Consider the following 20969-nt stretch of genomic DNA (forward strand, 5'->3'; position numbering starts at 1 on the left):
TTGTAGCCAGTCTTGAGACACGACCACCACAACTTCCCTCACCCAGCCCACGCTGAGGAAAGCCTGTAGCGTGTAGTATAGAAGCGGTCTTCCCAGGACAGAGCAGAACTGTTTGGGTGTTGCTAGCCCCATCCTTTCGCCACTGCCCGCTGCTGGAAGGACAACGCTCACGGGAAAATCCACAGAACCGCAATCAGCTGCCATGTTGGTTTCGTGACCTGGAGTCAAAGGTGAAAGGTTGTGAGGACGAGTTGTTCTTCCTGATTACACAATAATGACACCTACCATATTGTGAGGAAACTGCAGTGCAACCAGGTCAGGCCACCTTGCTTTGAACTTGTGTGCCCATTGTGGAAGTGAGATTCGTACCCCTTTTTTGAGGTGTGTGTGCTGCAATAAGTCAGAAAACTTGGCAGCCAGAAAAAGGTTACGACTTTTTCTCCAAAGATCTGCTAGGATTCAACCCTGAAGCAACTCTGAACTTGTCTGAACATAAGAAGTTTTCTCGATTTTTTTGCAGCTGTCAGATCTAGCTGCTAGCCTTCTATCCATCTGTTTAGCTACCTAAAGAAATAAGGATGGATACTACTAATACAAAGTATTAAGCTAAAAACAGTTCGGACATGTTTGCATATAACGTTATGAGAGATAGAGAAGACCTTGCCCGTTTTTTTTTTTTTTTCTGACATGCAGTCTTACGCGCTTTCCTCACAACATCTGCTAGGAGATGGAAAAGTGAATCCCAGCGGCAGCATCATTTTATTATGTGTGCAGCAGCCCCATCTAGAGACGATGATTCACATTGCAATACTTGAATTCCTTTGCTCTGACATTTATTTCCTTGAACTTCACGAGTTAACTAGTCAAGTTGAACCTCTCCTTGTATGGACCATGATAGAAATAGTTGTGGTTCGAATTCCTTGCTCTGTGAAGGCGTGACCAACGCTCTGACCTAAAGGTCAACTTTGTAAGTGGAGAAGATCTAAATGTTTATAAAGAGACTGGGTTACACTTGGGTCAAGCTAATGTCTCTCGTTGAGACCATGACGCGTGCGTCTGAGTATGTCTAACTACAGATGTAGTGTCACTTGCTGAATAAAGTAATCACAGAAGTATTCAGGGTAGTCCCTCTGAAAAAAAGATGAATGATACTGTTCCTAGCCTAGATGCCAGACCCCCAAGTTCTAAAATATGTATCGTGTGATATTTCAGATATTGGGGGTCTGGCATCCTGGCTACGATCTACCCCGCCAACCCTTGCTTGCGGAGAGCAGGTAGTCACCCTCATTTATACAATTCGGGTTTGGTCGAGAATGAATGAGTGAGTCACTTTTCAAGCAGAAGTTGGTGGAGCACGTACAGAAAACGCCCCCCCCCCCCCCACTTCTGCTTGGAGAGAAGGTTGTAGTCACCTTCATGTGTACGGTATAGATGTTCGGGTTTAATCGTGAAAGAATCTGCAATAGATTTCGTTTCTGTTGGAAATTAGGGAGAAAAATGTACGGCCCTAGCCTCTACCAGGCCCCGCGGATGGCTGCAAAATACTAGTAGTAGAAATTCGCCAAATAGAGTGAATAGTATGCTAAGGGAGTCGGCTACGCATAGAGGGTCCAATATGACGCAAACTGTAACTTCTATATTTCGGACTAACTTGTAATCACAGTATGGCATGTTATCCGTCTATTTCGCCAATTTCTACGACCGGCGACCTGTAGACCCCAAATCTGCTTGAAGTCATGTTCTAATCTTCAAGCAGATGTCGGCGTGGAATATCGTAACGTATTCCAAGGAGGTTAAATGTAACCTCCTTGCGTATTCTGACTGCGCACCAGACAGTCAGAAAACGTTACGATCCCCCATCCCAACATCTGCTTGGAGATTACCCCCAGCCATCATCAGATAAGGCGGCTTGGCGATCATCTGGCTCCAGCATTCCCGTCCGCGTGATTATGACGATTAGCGGGGGAGTGTCAGACCCTGCACAGTGGCGTGGGAAATGTAACGGCCCTCCGATATGACTTACCGATGTATGCACATCAATTATGATATCCTTGGTGGGTCGATTTGTCCTCATGTGCGACTTTTTTTTGTCAGAAATTTTGAGATAAAATTTACTTTCCTTGTCCTGTTCCATTCGTTTGCGTTGTTGCATATTGACATGATATTCCATGATGGGGCACCACAGTATTGTCGCATCGAAAGATGTAGCTTCTACCAAGGACATTATGCCCTGGCCTTGCTTCTACCAGACTCCAAAGTAAGGCCGGCTAGACTAACTCCTTTGGCATGTTATCTGTCTACTTGGCCAATTTATACCACAAAATGTATTTTTTTTTACAACGACATATGGGGTCTGGTAGAGGCTATCGTAAAATGTAGCTAAATGTGTTGAAAGTCCTTGGTCGAATTGGTCCAACCAAGCATTAACCTCCTTGGTCCAACCAGTCGACAATATCACCAGCAAGAAGCTCTTAGAATCTTGAAAGTTTTCGTGAACCCAGATGAATTTATCCGTCCGTAACCATATCTTTTTCCGAAGACTAGAGTCCCGTGCTTTGTGAGGATGATCCCCTCAACCCCCGATAAAATAGCAGATACCGGGCGAGGTGTCTACCTTCCCCGGCCGGGGTCCACGGCTTTCACGGTGTGAATTCTGCCGAAGAAAACTCTTTATTTGTTTTTCCCAAGGACGGACTACCGATCCCAGCAAAGCCGATAAAGACGGGATTTTCCTAAATCCGTTCAAAGATTTTCGTACAGGATTGAGGCAAAAGTTGTACGCATTAGTTACAACACGAGAAACTGGCTTCTAAAACGCATTTTTGTGTAGAATACGGTGTACAGTGTTCTAACGATTTTACCTGCTTCAAATTAGTTGAGAAAGATTTATGATGGCTTGTTGAAGTTAGATTTGTTTATTTTCTCCTCGTTGTCGGGCACTTGCGAAGTTGTTGTTGCATTGTTCCCGGCAGTAAAAACGCTAATAATGTCGTGGTCGGCTCCTGTTTTCAAACAATTGTTGTGTGTAAACACAGTAATGGGTGGGTCGGCATGACAGGGGCTCGTGAATGGGAAAGAATGCTACAACAGGGAAACTCTCTTGTGGGATACTAACCTTTTTTATTGTGAGCAGAAATGATGTCGGTGTTCGGAATGCTTTCCCATCATTCAGCCGCCTTCTAAATGTTTTCCTATTGTAATTACGGCATAATGCTTTTGACAGGCAAAAGGTAGTCTCTGCCAGACTAACTACGCCAGCCATAGGGATAATATTTGCCAGGGAAGTTTGGCCACAGAGGGTTTCATTTGCAAGCGAATTTTTGACCTTATCGTGGACTGACTCTACTGGCCAATTATTCCTTTTTTGCCGAATTCTACGATTCATACGCCCGTATTGTCGCCTAGGCAAAAGGGAAGTTAAGTCTACTAAACCCTCTTGTAGACTACAGGTTAATCAATATGAAAATGACGAAACAGGCGTTCAGTTCTTCATTTCTTTTCCTTTTTTTTACTACCAAAAGAGCCCGGAAGTCTGAACAAAATGGACAAAGATGCGCATAGATTATGACGTTGGCATGCCTCCGACATGACCTCAGAATCTCAAAATTAGTCGGGCGGTTTCTGATGATATTTCTTTTTGAATAAAAGTAGGGCCCTTTGCAGTCGCTCTACGGGTCAATGAAAACAAGTTCGCGACGATCAAAGCCCAGGCCTCTCACACCTAATCAGTTCTACATGTAACAACTATTTACATACATGCATGTATCGCAAAACTTCGCTGTTGTCAAAAATCAGAATACGTCGAGAGAAATTACACGTGATTGTGGTGCATTTCTGCCCACAGGAAATGGTGTAAGATTTGAGGCTATCTCAGATGTGAAACTTGTGCCATCAGAACTGTGTAAATTTGTCGTCAATCTGCTAAAGTTTGTTAGAAAATGCGGGAAGCCAAATAGACAATATACCAGTGTGATGCCTATGTCTGCAAAATTTTATTAGAATACTTGTACATCATATTTCATTCCTAGGTTATTCCTGTGATTTTCAAACACACCTCACGTTGAAGACTTTTGTTAGAGCATTGGTTCAAGCATACTTTATATTATTTGCACAAGCTTGTCTGCCTGGCGCTCCACTATGTATTGTCTTGTTGCAATTTTTGATAAAGAATAAAATATATTTTATATTCTGGATGACATTTCACTGACTTGCATCTCTTCGTCTTTTGAGTCCTACTTTACACTTTCGCACTAGTACTTGGCCGAGAGTGATGTTCGTTGTCAAACGCTGATGCACATTGTAAATGCTACTATCTTCTTCTTCTTCTTCGGGAGTAGGTGGCCAACTTCAACTTGTTGAAGGTTCTGCCACACTACTATTTCTTTGAAAGAAATTGCATCTGGCTGTGGCATGTGCGGATATGCACTTTGGTAGGATTTTGTTAAACAGTCAAATTAATCGGGTACGGCTATGTTACTTGTTAAGTGTGACCAAGGAAGTATGGTGTGACTTTGTACACAATCACACGTTCTCGTCACAAAATATCATTTTAAAAAAAATAGCGGCAATAGCATAACTAGTTGTCACTATGCTGCTGAAACTATGCTCGCGTTCAGTAGTCGGAAATCAGTTATGACTTGTCCTTCATTTTCAATATCATGAACCATTGTTTGAATTTTCAATTCCTGTCAATCGGAATATGATATTCTTAAAATTGAAGTGAATTGGAATTTTTTCAAGTAGCTTAAATATTCGTTTCATTCAAGTTTCACCTCAAACTAAAGGTTTTATTTTGATTCGAACACAAAAAAAAATTTGTTTCCCTTTTTTTCTTGTATTTTATCTACTAGTATTTTATTCCTCGGGTGAAAACAATAGCCGTTGGATTAGCTCCGTGTGTCTTTAGATCTCGGTCGGTGTCCAAAGGTGCTAATCCGCAAAGTGACGTCGTCCCTTTGATGTGACGTCACCAGACGACAGGTTCACGGTGTCCTGAGACAACACCCCGACCATCTGTTTATGTATCAGACTCTCGCACCTGGACGATAAACACTTTATGGTGGGAACTTCAGTAGACTGAGAAAAAACTTTTTTTCTTCTCATGAGTAGCCTCCATTAGGCCTTTCTATCCTCCACCAAGCCCTCCTACGGGCGAACGGATTGTAGAATTTGGCAGAAAAAGGAATAATTACCCAGTAGAGTTTAGTCCACGGTTAAGATCACATTTCGCCCGTGTAGGACGCCTGCAAATGAAACCCTGGCAAATATTCTCCCTACAGCCGGCGTAGTTAGTCTGGCAGAGACTAAGTCCTTCCTACGGGCTCTGGGTATGGCTATAGCCGTCACCAAGCCTTCCTACGAGGGTATGAAAAGCTACGGAAAGCAGAATGTGGCTAAAATAGGATGAATATGAATAATTGGCCAGGATAGTCAGTTCGCGGGGAGAATATAATTTTCCCCTTTGACTGCGCGGGTAAATGTTACCCAATGATGGACAAACAGCCAAACACCATGGCCACTTACAAATATTGTCTCCCTATAGCCAGCGTGGTTAGTCTATTTCTTAAGCTCCTTGGTCTAATTGTACAGTCTACGTTATGATGGACTTTCCACTATTTTACTGTATCTTATTTTTACACGCATTCCTTTCCTTTCGTTTACACGGAATACGGCGGAATAAAATCCAATTACACTGTTGTCAAAACTTCTTTCATCGATATCTAATTAATTATGCATACAACGTTTACGAAAGTAGATTAATGTCTAGAGAGAAAAAAGCTTTGTTATTTTTTGTGTGACGAAGATTGTCATCGTTTTTCTGTCTCTAGACGTTGTTATGGTTTCTATTCAGAATAATGAAATGTTATATTTTCCGCGTCGCGCAAGTATAACATCACACTTGGCATACCTGTGGCAGGTAATAGTTAGAACACGTTTGTTTATTTTTGCTCCATTGGCGCGCACTTGTGAAGTTGTAGCTGCATTGTTCTGTACTGTAAATACGCTAATAGCGGCAGACTCTTGGCTCCCGTACAACAATTGTTGTATAAACACGGTAATAGGTGGGTCGGCATGACAGGGGCTCGTGAAAGAGAAAGAATGTTACAACAGGGAACTCCCTGGCGCGGACGGTTTACCGGTGTTTTCACAGGGGAAGGTAAAATTGTAATTGATAGAAAATCTATAAACGGGAAAAAGTTCGACTTTTTGTGGACAATCATAAAAGGATTAATAAAACACAGTTATGCGTATTCTCCAAGCAGAGGTTTCGATCGGGGTGCTAGTAGTGGCCGGGATATCAGAATATATATCAGAATAGGTGCGATGCCCCTAGCCTGGATGCCAGGCCCCCAATTTCTAAATATATATCGTGTGGGTATATTTTAGAGATCGGGGGTCTGGCATCCAGGCTACTATGACCATTTCGTTTGTTCAAGGAGGGCCTCCTTGGTATGTTCAAGGAGGTTTCCTATTTTAACCTCCTTTTTGGTATGTTCTACCAGGGACATATTTTATACCACAAGAAAAAGGATGACAGAATGTCTAAATCGTTTTCTTCTGTTATAAGTGACACAAATATTATGAAGATCTAACCCAGGCAATATTGGATCAAGCCATGTTACGTATAAAGATTTCCAGACTGTACATATCGTAGGTTGATATATAATATAAGTGATTATGGGGCAGATTGCTCTCCAAGCGGAGGTTTGGCGCCGGCTTGTTTTGGACGTCTTTTTGATGCGTTTTTTTTTTCGGGCTTTCTGTTTTGTCACATGTCCGCTTTGCGCTGTAGCCTGGAACTGACAAAAGAAAACCTGACAAATTTGAAAGCCTGATAAAATCACCTAGAAAGACGTCCAATGCAAACCTCTGCTTGAACTGGAAGAGTCGGGATAAATGCAATTAAATGCGAATGTCCCGAATTTGAAGCCGAAAGAAACAGATTATTCACGAAAGTATCCGAAATCTCCAAAAACTTTTCTAGATTAAGAAATACACAGAAACTCATATTCCTTTTAAAATCTACCAACCCACTCATCATTGAAAGTGTGGGACTTTTTATTTTCCACTGCTTTCAGAGAAGAAATCAAATAGTACCATAGATATAGAAACTTTCTATAGAATAACAATATAGAATGATCTTGTATTACATGTATACCTTTTGTTTTACCGTACATTTGTATTTCGACACTGTTGTCAACATGCAATTAGCCTACGGGCATGAATTTGCAATAAACTATTATTAAAGGTCTTTGAAAAGTAGATTAAAGAGGTTCAAAGTGTTATACATTTTGACCGTCTTGAGCAACAGCATGTCACAGTTCTCACGGTGTTACCAATATCAAGTTAAACCTCTTCCACCTTGTTGTAAGGTTTGTCATCCGGAGAAGGTGTTGGGAAGTGTGGCTTCGTCTAGCTGTGGTTTCACACATATTCACAAACTTTGTCATACTGCGTACAAATACGGTAATCATAGCTTTGATGATGGTTTATATTACCGCAAGAGTGATTCCAGGTCTAAGAGTGCAACCGGCAAATATCGTAAATATGAGTTGATTTTTTTAAAACATTGTATCGCAGTTATCAAATTCTGCCCAAAATTAGATTGGATGTGAAAGAACGGCAAAAAAAAAAGGATTTGCATTCTACTATAGTTCAATACACTCCAAGCAAAGGATGGGTTCCGGCAGGTTTTGACGTGTTTTTAGGCGTTTTTGTCGGGCTTTCTACTTTGTCTTTTTTGGGGGGCGGGGGGGGGGGGTTGAGAGACAAAAAAAGGTAGAAAGCCCGACAAAAATGCCTAAAAACACGTCAAAAACCTGCCGGAACCCATCCTCTTAGTCTCTACCAAAAAAACGCGTCGGCTATAGAGAGAACATTTGCCGGGGGACTTTGGCCATGGAGGATAACATTCCCATCCGCTATTTGACCCTATCTCCATAGCCGACTCCCTTCATACAGTTGACTCTATTTTACCAGTTTCTACTATTTTCCCAGCGACCCGTGGAGACTGGTAGAGTCTACATCCTCTGCTTGGAGAGTATAGTTCAAAGCCAGAGTTCAAAGCAGTATTCACAGCACCGCAATTATTAATTTGGTCCCACATTCGGCCCAGTCTTATTTTTCTTGCTACACAAACATGTCCGACAGATGTGCGCAGGTGCTAATCCGTAAATTAGCGGTGTTTCCTTTTATGTTATTGTCGTGATGACAAGTTCATGATGTCCAGAACAAGAGACAGTTGTTTCTACCGGAGTCTCACACCTTACCGCTAAGGACCTTAGGGTGGGGAGGGGGATGAGGTGTCGGTCGGCTGGTTTTTCTGATATGCAAATTTTTCTACACATCTTCTATATTCTGTCCTTGTTTTGTCAAGCAGGCCTTGGTTTTGTCAAGTCCTTCGTTTTGTGTACGATCTTTTGAGACATTTTGAGCTGTAGAATTGTAACTAAAATATGTCTTGAAAATGCTAAACGGCAGCAAGGCGAGTAGTGGAACGATTTTTCAGCTGGACTGTACATCGATATTACCAAGGAGGTTAAAATTTAACCTCCTTGATATTACAGGCATCGCATAATTGTGTCACTTATAACCTCCTTGCTTGTGTAAATCATAGTTTCGTACATCAACTTGGTCAAACTATCCACGTGAACGTCTTTTTACAAAAAGAATAAAAGCAACATGATTCAATCCACTCACAGTGTCACACAATGACTCTGATTTGTCGTAATATGACAAAGGCTAGCTGACTAGATCATTAGTTAAAGATACATTTCTAATTTGTTAACAGAGGTTGGTTAAAGAGAGAATCCAAATAAAGTTTTTTCCCAATTTTCCAATGACATACACCATTTTCCTTCGTGACATTCATCTTAAAAAAGACATGAAAAAATCCAAATTTTAGCTTTGAGACCAAAATAACTTCAAAGTAACCATGGTTGACGTGTCTTACGTTCTACTGTGATTCTTTTAACGTTATCCCAGAAAGGAATCACACGATAGTATACTATGGACCGTGAGAGAGTTTACAATTCTGTAAGTGTCAACTCTTTTCAGGAATAATTGGCTTCTAATTAACCTTTATAAAAGTTAAATTAGCCTCGGTCGGCGCGTCCTTTCATGTCGCATTTTGATGACAAGTTCACGTCGAGAAACAACAACAAACCACAGCCACCCCCTGCAAAACTGAACTACTAACACATACACGCTAACTGTGTAAAGGGAAAACGCATATTACCGACAAGACCACATCGAGATGGTATTGTATAATGCATGCCATAACTAGTCTCCAACCAGACCCAATAGATTGCAAAGACCGTATCCAACTGGAAGAAGGAGCTTATAGTGCAATCTTGGGTTGGCTATGAAAACTCCTTCTGCCTGTTGGATACGGTCTTTGCCAACCCGTAGGTCTGCTTGGAGACTAGCCATAACGTCCCGTCTCTCACATACATTATTGTTGTGCTGTGACTTTGCGGCAGAAGTTGCGCCTGTATGTAGAGTTTGGATATACAGTGACATTATTATAGACATTTTGGATGATTTGACAACTCGAGGAAAAGCGTGTCTTCAACGTTGTGCGAAATTTGGTATAGCGTTACTGAATCGGACTAAATTTGTAGCTAGTGGTAGAAAACACAATGTAGTTGAATATAATATGAAAAACAGCAACTTTTGAATAGTATATCAAATAGAAAAATGTCATCATCATGTTCGTTTATTCAACTCCAGTATGTCATATTTGCTAGTGATTGTTTGCATGGAAAAATTATAGGAAATAATGATATAATAGAGAAGTGTCGTAGCCTCTACCAGGCCCCAGATGTGGCTGGAAAGAATAGAAATTTGCCAAATATACAGATATTCAAACATGCCAGAGGACTTAGTTTTTTTTTTTGGGGTGGGGGGGGGGTACAGTTTCCGGCATGTTATCTGTCTATTTTGACAAATTTCTACTCTTTCCAGCCACCTCTGGAGCCTGTTAGAGGCATAAGTTTCGCCCCCCCCCCCGTTTCAAAAAGAGAGAAAAGAAAAGTTACATTAGTAATAGGTCTACTGACCAGTGTAAATGAATGGAAATCGCTAATTTCATCGTAGTCGGCAATTCCGTTTATAGTTTGTGGTGATGACAAGTTCACGTAAACCAGACCTAACACCTGAATCCCGCATCCTCACCACAGCTGTGATACACCGACAGATCACAACCTGACGCTAAACACTTCACAGTGAAACACCGTCACACTCACTGTCACAAATACCATATTCATATTTTCCTTATACATGTACATGATTTTTTTTACAGAATGTGTGAGAGAAATTACGCGTGATTGTAACGTGATTTAGAACTTGGTTGACATGACACTTTTTGAGCATTTCTGTCAGTTAATGATAAAACTGTGAAAGTGTGCCAACATTTTAGTGTGATATCAAATTGCGTATTTATTACACGAACATGTAAGCTCTATGTACGCGTTCAAAACTACTCTCCAAGCAGAGCATGGGTTTCGGCTGGTTTTTGACGTGTTTCAGGCGTTTTTGTCGAGCTTTCTACTTTGTCATCCTTTTTTTTTGTATAGCTTGGGTTGGCTATACAAAATAAAGGATGACAAAGTAGAAATCTCGACAAAAACGCCTAAAAACACGTCAAAGACCAGCCGAAACCCATGTTCTGCTTGGAGAGTAGTTCAAAACTGTATGATGGCACGTTTTCAAATTTAATTTTCAATACTTATTCAAACTTAACAGTGTATAGCAATCTTGGGTTTAGAGACTTGTGTGGAATGTTACCGGCAGTGACTTTTAGAGCTGTTCAGAAGAAAAAAAAACACACTTCAATCATTATTCAGTCCGTTCAAATCGTACCAATGTATGCTCATATTAGATATCATTGCTATATAATAACATTGGCGTACTTGTCCTTGTTTGTATCAAGGAGGTTTAAAATCAATTAATTGAAACCTCCTTGTTTGTATCACGAGTCAGGCACAAAGTAAGAGCTTGGAAGCAAACAAAGACAAGTACGCCCTATACTATAGACATGCCATCACGTCGGGAGCGCCACATAGCCGCCATGTTCAAAATACTTGGAAAGTCACAAGACTCCTCCTCACTTTTAAAAATGTAGGACCACTGTCTGACAATTTCGGGGCCGCTTCTCTAGAAGACTCTAGTTTCCATCGATGGTGTCTGTGCCAAACTGGTGCGAAGTTGTCATGAACCCATTGGTGGCCATGTGTGACGTTCTCCCGGCTTCTTCTCTTGAAATCGAGACATTTTCCTGACACCTATGTACTACTATCATCGTCAGATATCCGAGAAAGGTATATAGTGTTGCCATTGCAGGTGCATGTTACTACAGGCAAGTGATTAACAAACCACGAGCTCAGTGTTTTGATAATAATAAAGAAGCGAAGAAGCAAGGAAGAAGCCTTTTAGAAAGCCTGAATTCGTCAGAGGTGGTTAGAAATATTATGAGATTGAAACAGTAAATTTTCTGATCAACTGAATAGAGATGGGACGACATATGAGCCTTCTAGATCAAATCCAACGTTGGTGGTTTGACAGTTATGTCCGTTCTCGCGCGTTTTTGCGAAAGCCCAATATTTGGAGGGGGAAAGTGACGGTAAAGTGTCGGTGGCGGGAACACTTTCATCCACAAACTTCCCCGGAAACGAGTCAACACCGTTTCCATGGAGACGCCATGGCGGAGTGGCAGGAGTCACGTTCCCATCGTCTGACTGTGTACGTAGGTGCGGGGTCGTATTTTCGTCTCTCGCCTCCGCTCAAATATGATGTTTGACTCGTTGTGTCAAGGTTAGAGGTCATTAGCGGCTAGTCTTCCAAATGCAGGGGCAGCAAAAAGACTTTCGTTATCTCTAGCATTTCAAAAATGCGATTTTCCGAGGGCATGTCCAATAAGATGACTTGGTTTTGACATTGTAAACGCGCCCTGGTTATTATCATTTGACTGAAACGAAAGCTGTGCAGATAAAAAAGAATTAGATGGTGGGCCACACCATACATGTACACACATTTGGTGGTATTTTCTCCCACTTTTTTAGTACATGATAACATGCTGTGTGGAAACGTTCCCTCACTAGATAAAATACCATCACGGAGGTTTACAACTCTCCAAGCAGAGGTTAGGCGCCGGCTTGCTCTAGACGATTTTTGTCGGCCTTTCTTTTCCGATCGTTTATTCTAAAATACTTGGAAATGAATGCAAAAAGAATAAAAAATAAACGCGAAGAAAACTAAAAAGATGTCCATAGCATGCCAGGGTGGGTCTATTAAACCTCTGTTTGAAAAGTAGAGGTTTCGAAGCAGTTTGTTTCACCGCGGACTTGTTGACAAGCACCTCGGCAGGTGGCCACCCCGACGACCGTCTGCACCACGGCCATGTCATCCCCGAAATCAGAAACACATGTGAGCAATAAAACCGTGTACGTGGGACGGTGCCAACTTGCCAGACCGATATAATCAGGCCACCGAACAAAAGAAACCGGTAAAAATATCTGCCCCTTTTCACACCTCGGTGCCGTAGCTTCAGCGTAATTTCTTTCATTTCCGTGGGAAATCTGGCAACTCGAAACCAAGATACCGAACTGCGATGTGTAAAAATAAGAAGTATCGTTTTCTTAACGTTAGTAAACTATTTTACAACCAAAATCACACCTTCACACTAGAATATTGTTTAAAATTTCATTATCTTCTGTTGTTGACAAAAAAAAAAAGATTGTGAGAGGAAATAGAGCGACGTTCTGTAAGAGATATACAACATAAAATTATATCTATTCATGTTACAAATTACCTATTAGGCAGACACGTGCTTGGGAAACAAGATATCTCATCATTTAGGCGCAATGGCGCGCTGGGGAGAGGGAGGGAGGGGGAGGTAGCCGGCGGGGTGGAACGATTTGTCTCCCGCATGTCTACCGCAAATATTATCGTGGGAGATATCGGGGTTTCCGGACACATTTCTGTGTAAAGCAACCACACACGTTTGTTTCTCTATGCAAAATGGGCGGGAAAGAAAATATTATTTCTCACAGCGAAGCATTATCGCCTTGTAACACGCTTTATCGCGATAGCATGGCTTGGAAAATAGAAGACTTGTGTTTTATAGAAGTATATTTTTCGAGGAAGTTTTTATCATTTCTAAGTCTCATTTATAGTGGCAAAATGTTATTGACCTGTGCATATTTACTCTGATATTTTTGCAGTTTTCGTCGTGAAAAAAGTTATGCCAATCTATTTTTTAGTCTTGCCCATACTCATTTAGCCTGGATGCCAGACCCCCAAACTCTGAAATATCCACACGATAGATATTTCAGAGTTTGGGGGTCTGGCATCCAGGCTAAGACTCATTTCATTGATAGTCGTGAAATAAAATGTATTTAGGAAAATTGGAAGGAAGGAAGTAAGATTGACAAAGACTACAGTACTTGGTTCAAAGATACATAACCACTAAAAATCTAGTATTCTGTATTCTGGTTTGGAGATAGACCCTGAGATAGCCTGGATACCAGAACCCCAATCTTTATAATAATAATATTTATCGTGTGGTATACGATAGATATTATATAGCCTCTACCAGGCTCCACAGGTCGATGGAAAAATAGTAGAAATTGACCAAATAGACGGATAACATGCCAGAGGAGTTAGTCCGCGAAAGGAGATACAGTTTCCGACCTATATATTATAGAGATTGGGGGTCTGGCATCCAAGCTAACCCTGAGAACGTGTGTCTACCTACTCTCCAAGCAGAGGTTGAATGGGCAGATCGTCACCGTTTTATCATATGCCGTCATTTTTTGTCGCTAGCCCATTCTAACCTCTGCCCCCGGTTAGAATGGGCTAGCGACAAAAAATGACGGCATATGATAAAACGGTGACGATCTGCCCATTCAACCTCTGCTTGGAGAGTATGTCTACCCTAAGCCCTGTCTGCTGTGGGTAAAGTGAGTAAAGACCCGACGATGACATAATTACTCCCAGGAGACCAGGTCGTCTGCCCGGTCTCTAAGGAACTAATCATTTTACTAACGGCATTCAGACATGGGCAAGTTTTCCCACACTTTTAAACACGCGTGTGTCCTCCCTAGCCTCTACCAGGCTCCAGAGGCGGCTGGAAAGAGTAGAAATTGGCCAAATAGACAGAAAAATATACAAGCTAGGAGTTAGTCTGCTATAGGGGTACAGTTTACCGCTCTAGGATGGCATATTATGATATTGGACCCTCTCTCCGTAGCCGACTCCCTTAGCATAGTATTCACTCTATTTGGCCAATTTCTACTATTTTTCCTGCCATCCGCGGAGCCTGGTAGCGGCTATGTCTTCCCCTCAAAATCTTTATTTCTGTCGCTTTATCATGTAATAGAATCTATACATGTTGTTATAAAATAAAACTGGAAAAATGCTATCGACGGTAGAAACGTTTTAAAACAATTGAAACGTTAACTGATACTATCAGGGTTTCATAATCCGCGGAAAATTGAGGGATGAGCCGCTGATTTTCCGAAACAAATCCGTACAATTAGTTACATCGACCGTGCGTAGAAAAAACACACGAACACACCAGGACAACCGGTCTTATGTTATTGTAACTGGCTGACCGGAACTGTTAAAGAACTACTAGAAATAGTAGAATGAAAATTGAAATAATACACATACATTAGAGTAGGGACACGTATTTCTAACCTTAGTGTATCTGTTTCTCAATGCAAGGCCGAAATATTCAAACTTGTATACTGAAACATTTGCCTAAGTGTTGAACATTACTAATATTGAGCAACACTAGAATTCAACAGATAATATTTGTGTTTCATAATCCTCAAAATCAGGGCAGTGAGTGAGAAAATTTAGGTATTCTAAATTTCTGACCCATTCAATGATTCATAGTCTGTACTTATCACTCAACACTAAGAAACGCCAAGAAATGCCTAATTCTGAGACTAATCGTCATTTTTCTTACATTTATAGTAGATATCACACAACTGAGATCTACTAACTAACGCTCTAACGGTAAGCGTGCGGACGGGATTCCAAAAGTGGGACCCGCAAACTTCACAGGAACGGGACAATTTTACTTCAGCTGATTATCCGGCACTTGACATTTTATTGTTGCTTTGTTGTGCGCAATAAAGACCACAATAGCGACAATATCTCGGCTTCCTGAGAACTGTTTGTAAACAAACAAGGAGGCAGGCATGACAGGACCGTGAGAGTGCATCATCATGTATGTTGGTAGTTTTTCTTACAGACTATTAAAGAACACACAGCTGTTAAGATTGGAGGCTACTTGTAACGTCAGCAGAAGTGTGGAGACGGGAAAAGCGGTGGGAGAAGTTGTGGTGTTCCTTTGATTTGTCAGGGGGGTGACAAGTGTGAAGTTTCTCACAGCCGGGTCCGATTCACCGCGGGACAGGCTAATGAGAACGGCCAAGTCCAGATGACTGGCACTTTGCCGTCAACTAGCGGCGACAAAGTGACAGGATGACAGGGACATGCATGACAAAGGCGTCGTACAACCGACAAAGGGACGGTGATGACAGGGAGCTAGAGGGAAAGGGCGCCAAAAAATGAAATTATTCAGCGATCCTCAGACATTCAAATCACTGCAAAATAAATTTTAAAAAATCATACACCGACGTTTTTTTTAGAAGTTACAACATGCTATCCATACTGCTGATTTTGTGTCAGGGTTGTCCAGTTGCTATTTTCATCTCTTTTAGCTACTTTTCGTTGAATTTGTAACAAAAAGTTACGAACGAAGCCAGTCGGAATGATAAGCGACAACCATAGCTGTCAATCAAGATATGCTAATCCCCTCGCCTCTCCCTGTGGTTGCGCCAATCAGGAGTGAGTATTTCTGACAAGGGGCGTGGCTTCTGGTCCATGTCACTCTCCGGGACTCCCACGCATAAATCAGCTCCCCACCAAGTACAGTAACAAAGCCTCATCTTCATTCATAGACACCAGTGTTTAAATACCGCCATCGGCTCAGTCATTCCTCAGTCTCGATCACGACTTCCTCAGTGCAGCATCACGACCTACCGTCTGACTACGTTCAGTTTTTTCTCGTGACCATTCCGTGGATACTCCTACCGTGAACCATGAAGCAGACACCCGACCAGTTCTCGGTGAGCCACCTCCTCAGCGCCGTGGAGAGCGAGATCTCGGCGGGCTCAGAGAAGGGCGACCCGACCGAGCGAGACCTGAAGGTGACGCTGGGAGAGAAGCCGCTCTGGGAGAAATTCAAATCACTGACCAACGAGATGATCGTCACAAAGAGTGGAAGGTCAGTATTTAGCCTCTTGTTTCAAGTGTTTTCAACGATGACGAGAAGTGTAATTTGTTTCTCGTGTCCGTCTATTTTCTGTGTAGCTAGCCGGAAGTAAACAAGTCATTTTATTTCTACGTGCTGTTAACATTTTCCTGAGATTTTCCGGTCCCAAATCTGATATATTTACGTTTATCTTGTGGCATTTCGATCTGTATACACTAAAATGACTTAATTCTCCATACAACAAATAAGTGCCTGTAGTAACCATATGTTTATCGTTGCGATCGACTACCGTACATGCTGTAACCAGCCAACCGACTGGACCTAACGAAATGTTTTCTATTTTGTCCCCTACAGACGCATGTTCCCAGTGCTGAAGGTGAACGTGTCCGGACTGGACCCTAACGCCATGTACTCCTTCCTGCTGGACTTCACGGCGGCCGACAACCACCGCTGGAAGTACGTCAACGGCGAGTGGGTTCCCGGCGGCAAGCCCGAGCCGTCCGTGCCGAGCTGCGTCTACATCCACCCGGACTCGCCCAACTTCGGCGCGCACTGGATGAAATCACCGGTGTCCTTCAGCAAGGTCAAACTCACCAACAAACTCAACGGTGGTGGACAGGTAGGCTAACACAATTCTCTTCTTTCAATCAAATTGCTTCTTTGAAAAAATAAATATATTCACCTCGTTTTCTCTGTAATCTGGATAGACAGCTTCTGCTCTAATAGCCTACGGTTTGGACTTCAAAAATCACAATGTCCAACTCAATTACAACTCAAATCCTATCAGAATGCTGCAAGGCAATTGTATCTCAATCAGCGTCAGTTTTTGTTATGACATTTCTTGAACGCCTCACGCGTGGCGCATGTTAGCGCGCTCGGTTTTCGTTGGCTACTCCATGTAATTGCGTTAATTTTCCGTGATCGCTTTATCGTGTTAGGTTTCGTTAACGCATCCATTAAACATGATTAAAACCACGTCTTACGTTTCCTTGGAACTAGAACAACTTCTGCTGTTTCAATCAACTCTAATATGTTGTTTTTTTTGTCGTATCTCTAGCAGATAATGCTGAACAGTCTACACAAGTATGAACCACGTATCCATATCGTAAAGGTGGGAGGGCCTGACAACCAGAGGACTCTCAGCACCCACACATTCGCAGAGACTCAGTTCATCGCTGTCACTGCCTACCAGAACGAAGAGGTACGTATCTTTGCAGTGATGTTCTTACAAGTTTTGATGTATTTTTTTAAGTTTCATAACTGAAATTGCGTGTCATTTTGAACGAAGCATCTTTGTAATTTAGGCCTTTTCCGAGTAATTTCTTGGCTTCAAAAGCATGATATTCATCTATTTTCTATTCTTTCCTCTCACAGCTGACAGCTTTGAAGATCAAGCACAACCCGTTCGCCAAGGCCTTCCTCGACGCCAAAGAACGGTACGTATGGTTTACATCAAATCCACATCTTCACACCATCAAGTAAATACTTCTGTAAGGAGGACTTAGGAGATAGGTGTGAAGCATAAAGCCGAGTGGAAGACGCTTTGTCTCCGTCTTGTTTTCATTATTAACCGGTCAATTCGCGCTTTTTTACCCGGCGTTTGACACCTCGGTGTCTGTAGCCATAAAAATGGCGTGGGAAAGAGCTTGGTTGTTTGTCTACGTATTATTTTGTGACTCAAAGTTTTCTTTACTTGTTTTTCTAATACAGGAACGACACTAAGAGTGGACACGACGACTTGACCGACCAGCAGCCTCAGTTTTCACAACGTGAGTTCATATTTTGACGTCTGTTCTTGTGTTCATAGTTTGAGCAGCATTTTACATTTGGTACATTTTAGCATTTCGTGTTCTCTCAGTTTGTAATTATCTCGCAAACAATGACAAGGCAAACAGAACTCTAAAGTTCAAAGACGCGGTATCCGATAAAGGAGTAACCGACACACGTTTCTGACAATCAAGGCTCGAAAACAAATCGCAGTTTTCACACCTTCGGTCGAGGCTTTTTTGAATCACAGCAAACGCGTTTGCAAGGTCATGAATTTGAATCGTTGTCGGGCGAGTTCTGAGGAAAACTTGAAAACGTATCGATGTCAAACATGGCATTGTTCTATGTGACTACCAAGCTGTGAAATGATTTCAATAAAAATAACTTTCAAAGTGACACGGCGCCTGTGTTAAATTTGTTACAACTAACTTGAAAAAGACTGAAAGAGTAGTTTTAATTTTTGTATTTATGTCCTGTTGGGTTGTTCTAACGTTCAATCTTGTTGTATCCACAGTCGGAGGTTGGTTCCTGCCCGGCACGGGTCCCATCTGCCCGCCGCCCAACCCTCACCAGTTCGCCCCGTCCCTCGGCCTGCCCAGCCACGGCTGTGACAGATACAGTACTCTGAGGAACCACCGCTCAGCGCCCTACCCGCACCCGTACCAGAGAAGCTCTCCTCCAAGTAAGTACATTCTCCCTTTTCGTATTTCATTTTTTCCTCTCGAAGTTTAGATCGCACACGTGCGCATTACGCATATGGTGGCCATTGTTAGGCCGTAGCTTTGTTAGTGTAATCCACTTCTTTGCAAAATGGACTCTGCAGTTGTTCTTTGTTGGATGCATGCTAGCTTATCTTGTAAATAGGTGTTCTATTTTGTGTTTGAAAGGGACACTCGAGTATGGAGAAATGTACACCCAATTTGCGCTACGGGACTTCAGAATTTTCCCTCTTTTATATTTATTTCCTACCAGATGAAAGATTGTAACCAAGAGTTTTCTTCTCGTTTTTCCTCTAGCAAACTACGGCCACGACACGGCAGCCAGCCTTCCCATGATGCCGACGCACGACAACTGGTCGGGCCTGCCGGTCTCCACCCACAACATGCTGTCCATGTCAGCCATGCCTCACACCACCACATCCACGCACGCGCAGTACCCCAACCTCTGGTCCGTCTCCAACAACAACCTGACGCCCACCACGCATGCGCAGACGCACATGTCCGGCACCATGGGCACGGGGCTGCCGCACCAGTTCCTGAGGACCACCGCGCCTGCGCCCTACCATTCCATCCCCACCTGCACTGTGCCGACCACGACGTCCAGCTCTCCGGTGTACCACGACTCGCACGAGGTGTCTTCCACGGACAGCGGCTACGGGCACTCCACTACCCCACCCGCCCCACAGACAAGGATAACCGCCAACAACTGGAGCCCCATGACCATGCCGTCCATGTAAAACGCTCCTCCACTATTTTGTAAGGACAATCGATGACCAAAGACTCCAAAGAACCTAAAACAATGCCGTTAATCTTGCCAAACTAGAACGTACCAAAGAATGCCTATATTTTATTGTACATACAGTTCTAAGGTAATGTGTCGTTTGAGAACATGTTTTGTCAGATATTTTCCTTCCCAGTGAAACGCAAGATATCTCTTCATGCAAAGAAGGAATTGTAACACAGAAAAGTGTCATTCCGATGAAATAATGTTACAAAAGTTCGCTCATTGTATATAATGTAAAGTTGAAGGAAAAGACGTTCTGTCAAACATATGTGTTGATATTTATATAGATAAACGTTTATTTTTGTGTGGTAGAATTGTAGGTGATGTAAATAAAAGAAGTTGTTTGCAATAATACAATGCATTTGTTTCATTTCCTTGTCTAATTACAATCTAGCAGTTTTGGTAGCAACTTAGTCCCGAAAAGAAAAAAAACCGATTGAAAACACTACATCTTGACTGATCAAGCAAAGCAGCTCTAAATGTCATCAGTTAATGATCAAATAACCAAATTTCAATCCCAAGTCTATCCTGAGTTAAAAGTTCGATAAGAAATGTAGCTTTTGAGAGAAATAGCTATCTTACATGATTGGCATCATTCATAACATGCTTGTTTATATTTTATGATATGTCTTGAAATGATAAAACTCTTTGGCTACATTCTATCTGAGATGTAGAAATTGGACCGAAGTAGAACCTATACCACCGAAAGAAACACACAGTAACTTTTCATACGTGTCCAGTTCTCTTATAAACTACAAAATGTATCTAGTTCTTAATTAGCTCTTTTTCTGTCAGCTGTTTAGACCCTTTTAATTGTTATTATAAGAGACCCTGTGTATATCCCCGTGGGGTCAGAAACAACAAGCTCGGGACAGAATAGGTAGAACAATAACACAGACACGGAGACAGCACGGAACAATAGGACGACCTCATTCGCACCTTGTAGCGACCCTTTCACAGGGTAAAGAGTACATGGGTCCTTTGTTAGCCACGCTCCGCGAGGACTTGTGAAGTTGTGCCGACACATGTCAAATTCAACGGTTTTCGGCGCCCTTCAAAGGAGAAATTTGCAACGTGAAGGACCAAATGCGAGCCGGAACAGATGTCAGGTTTTAACCGTGAACTTTTGACCGAGGACAGGGCTAGCTCTGCGACTCCGGGAGGTCTTTTAGTGGTGCGAATCTAATCTGAACTTTTGGAGAAATTAAACGATATGAAAACGTAATTTTTGTAGAAAGTAGCCTCCATAGCAGGCTCTTTGGGGCTTGTAATACACTTTTTGCATTGACTTCTTTTTGGATTGGATCGTTTGTGCATCCAGTCCGAAACCGGTCCTAGAAATGGTTACGGACTGGCTGCAGAAACGACTCAGTGCCCCAAAAAGTCAATGTGCCAAAAAGTGTCATTATCA

General features: G+C 42.2%; 1 protein-coding gene across 2 annotated transcripts; it reads left to right on the forward strand.

Moving 5' to 3' along the window:
* Window positions 1-15960: 15960 nt before the first annotated feature.
* On the forward strand, window positions 15961-19669 carry LOC136436730 (T-box transcription factor T homolog 2). Of its 2 annotated transcripts, none has more exons than XM_066430959.1 (7): window positions 15961-16300; window positions 16643-16907; window positions 17346-17489; window positions 17663-17724; window positions 17999-18057; window positions 18570-18737; window positions 19072-19669. In XM_066430959.1, exons 1-7 carry the CDS (start codon window positions 16116-16118, stop codon window positions 19509-19511), a joined length of 1323 nt encoding a protein of 440 aa, XP_066287056.1. In that variant the 5' UTR covers window positions 15961-16115; the 3' UTR covers window positions 19512-19669. The 2 variants fall into 2 exon arrangements, with proteins under 2 accessions (XP_066287056.1, XP_066287064.1); XM_066430967.1 differs by having other exon boundaries at window positions 17349-17489.
* The last annotated feature ends 1300 nt before the right edge of the window (window positions 19670-20969 follow it).

This window comes from Branchiostoma lanceolatum, chromosome 1 (genome assembly GCF_035083965.1).
Source record: "Branchiostoma lanceolatum isolate klBraLanc5 chromosome 1, klBraLanc5.hap2, whole genome shotgun sequence".
Classification (NCBI taxonomy): Eukaryota; Metazoa; Chordata; class Leptocardii; order Amphioxiformes; family Branchiostomatidae; genus Branchiostoma; species Branchiostoma lanceolatum.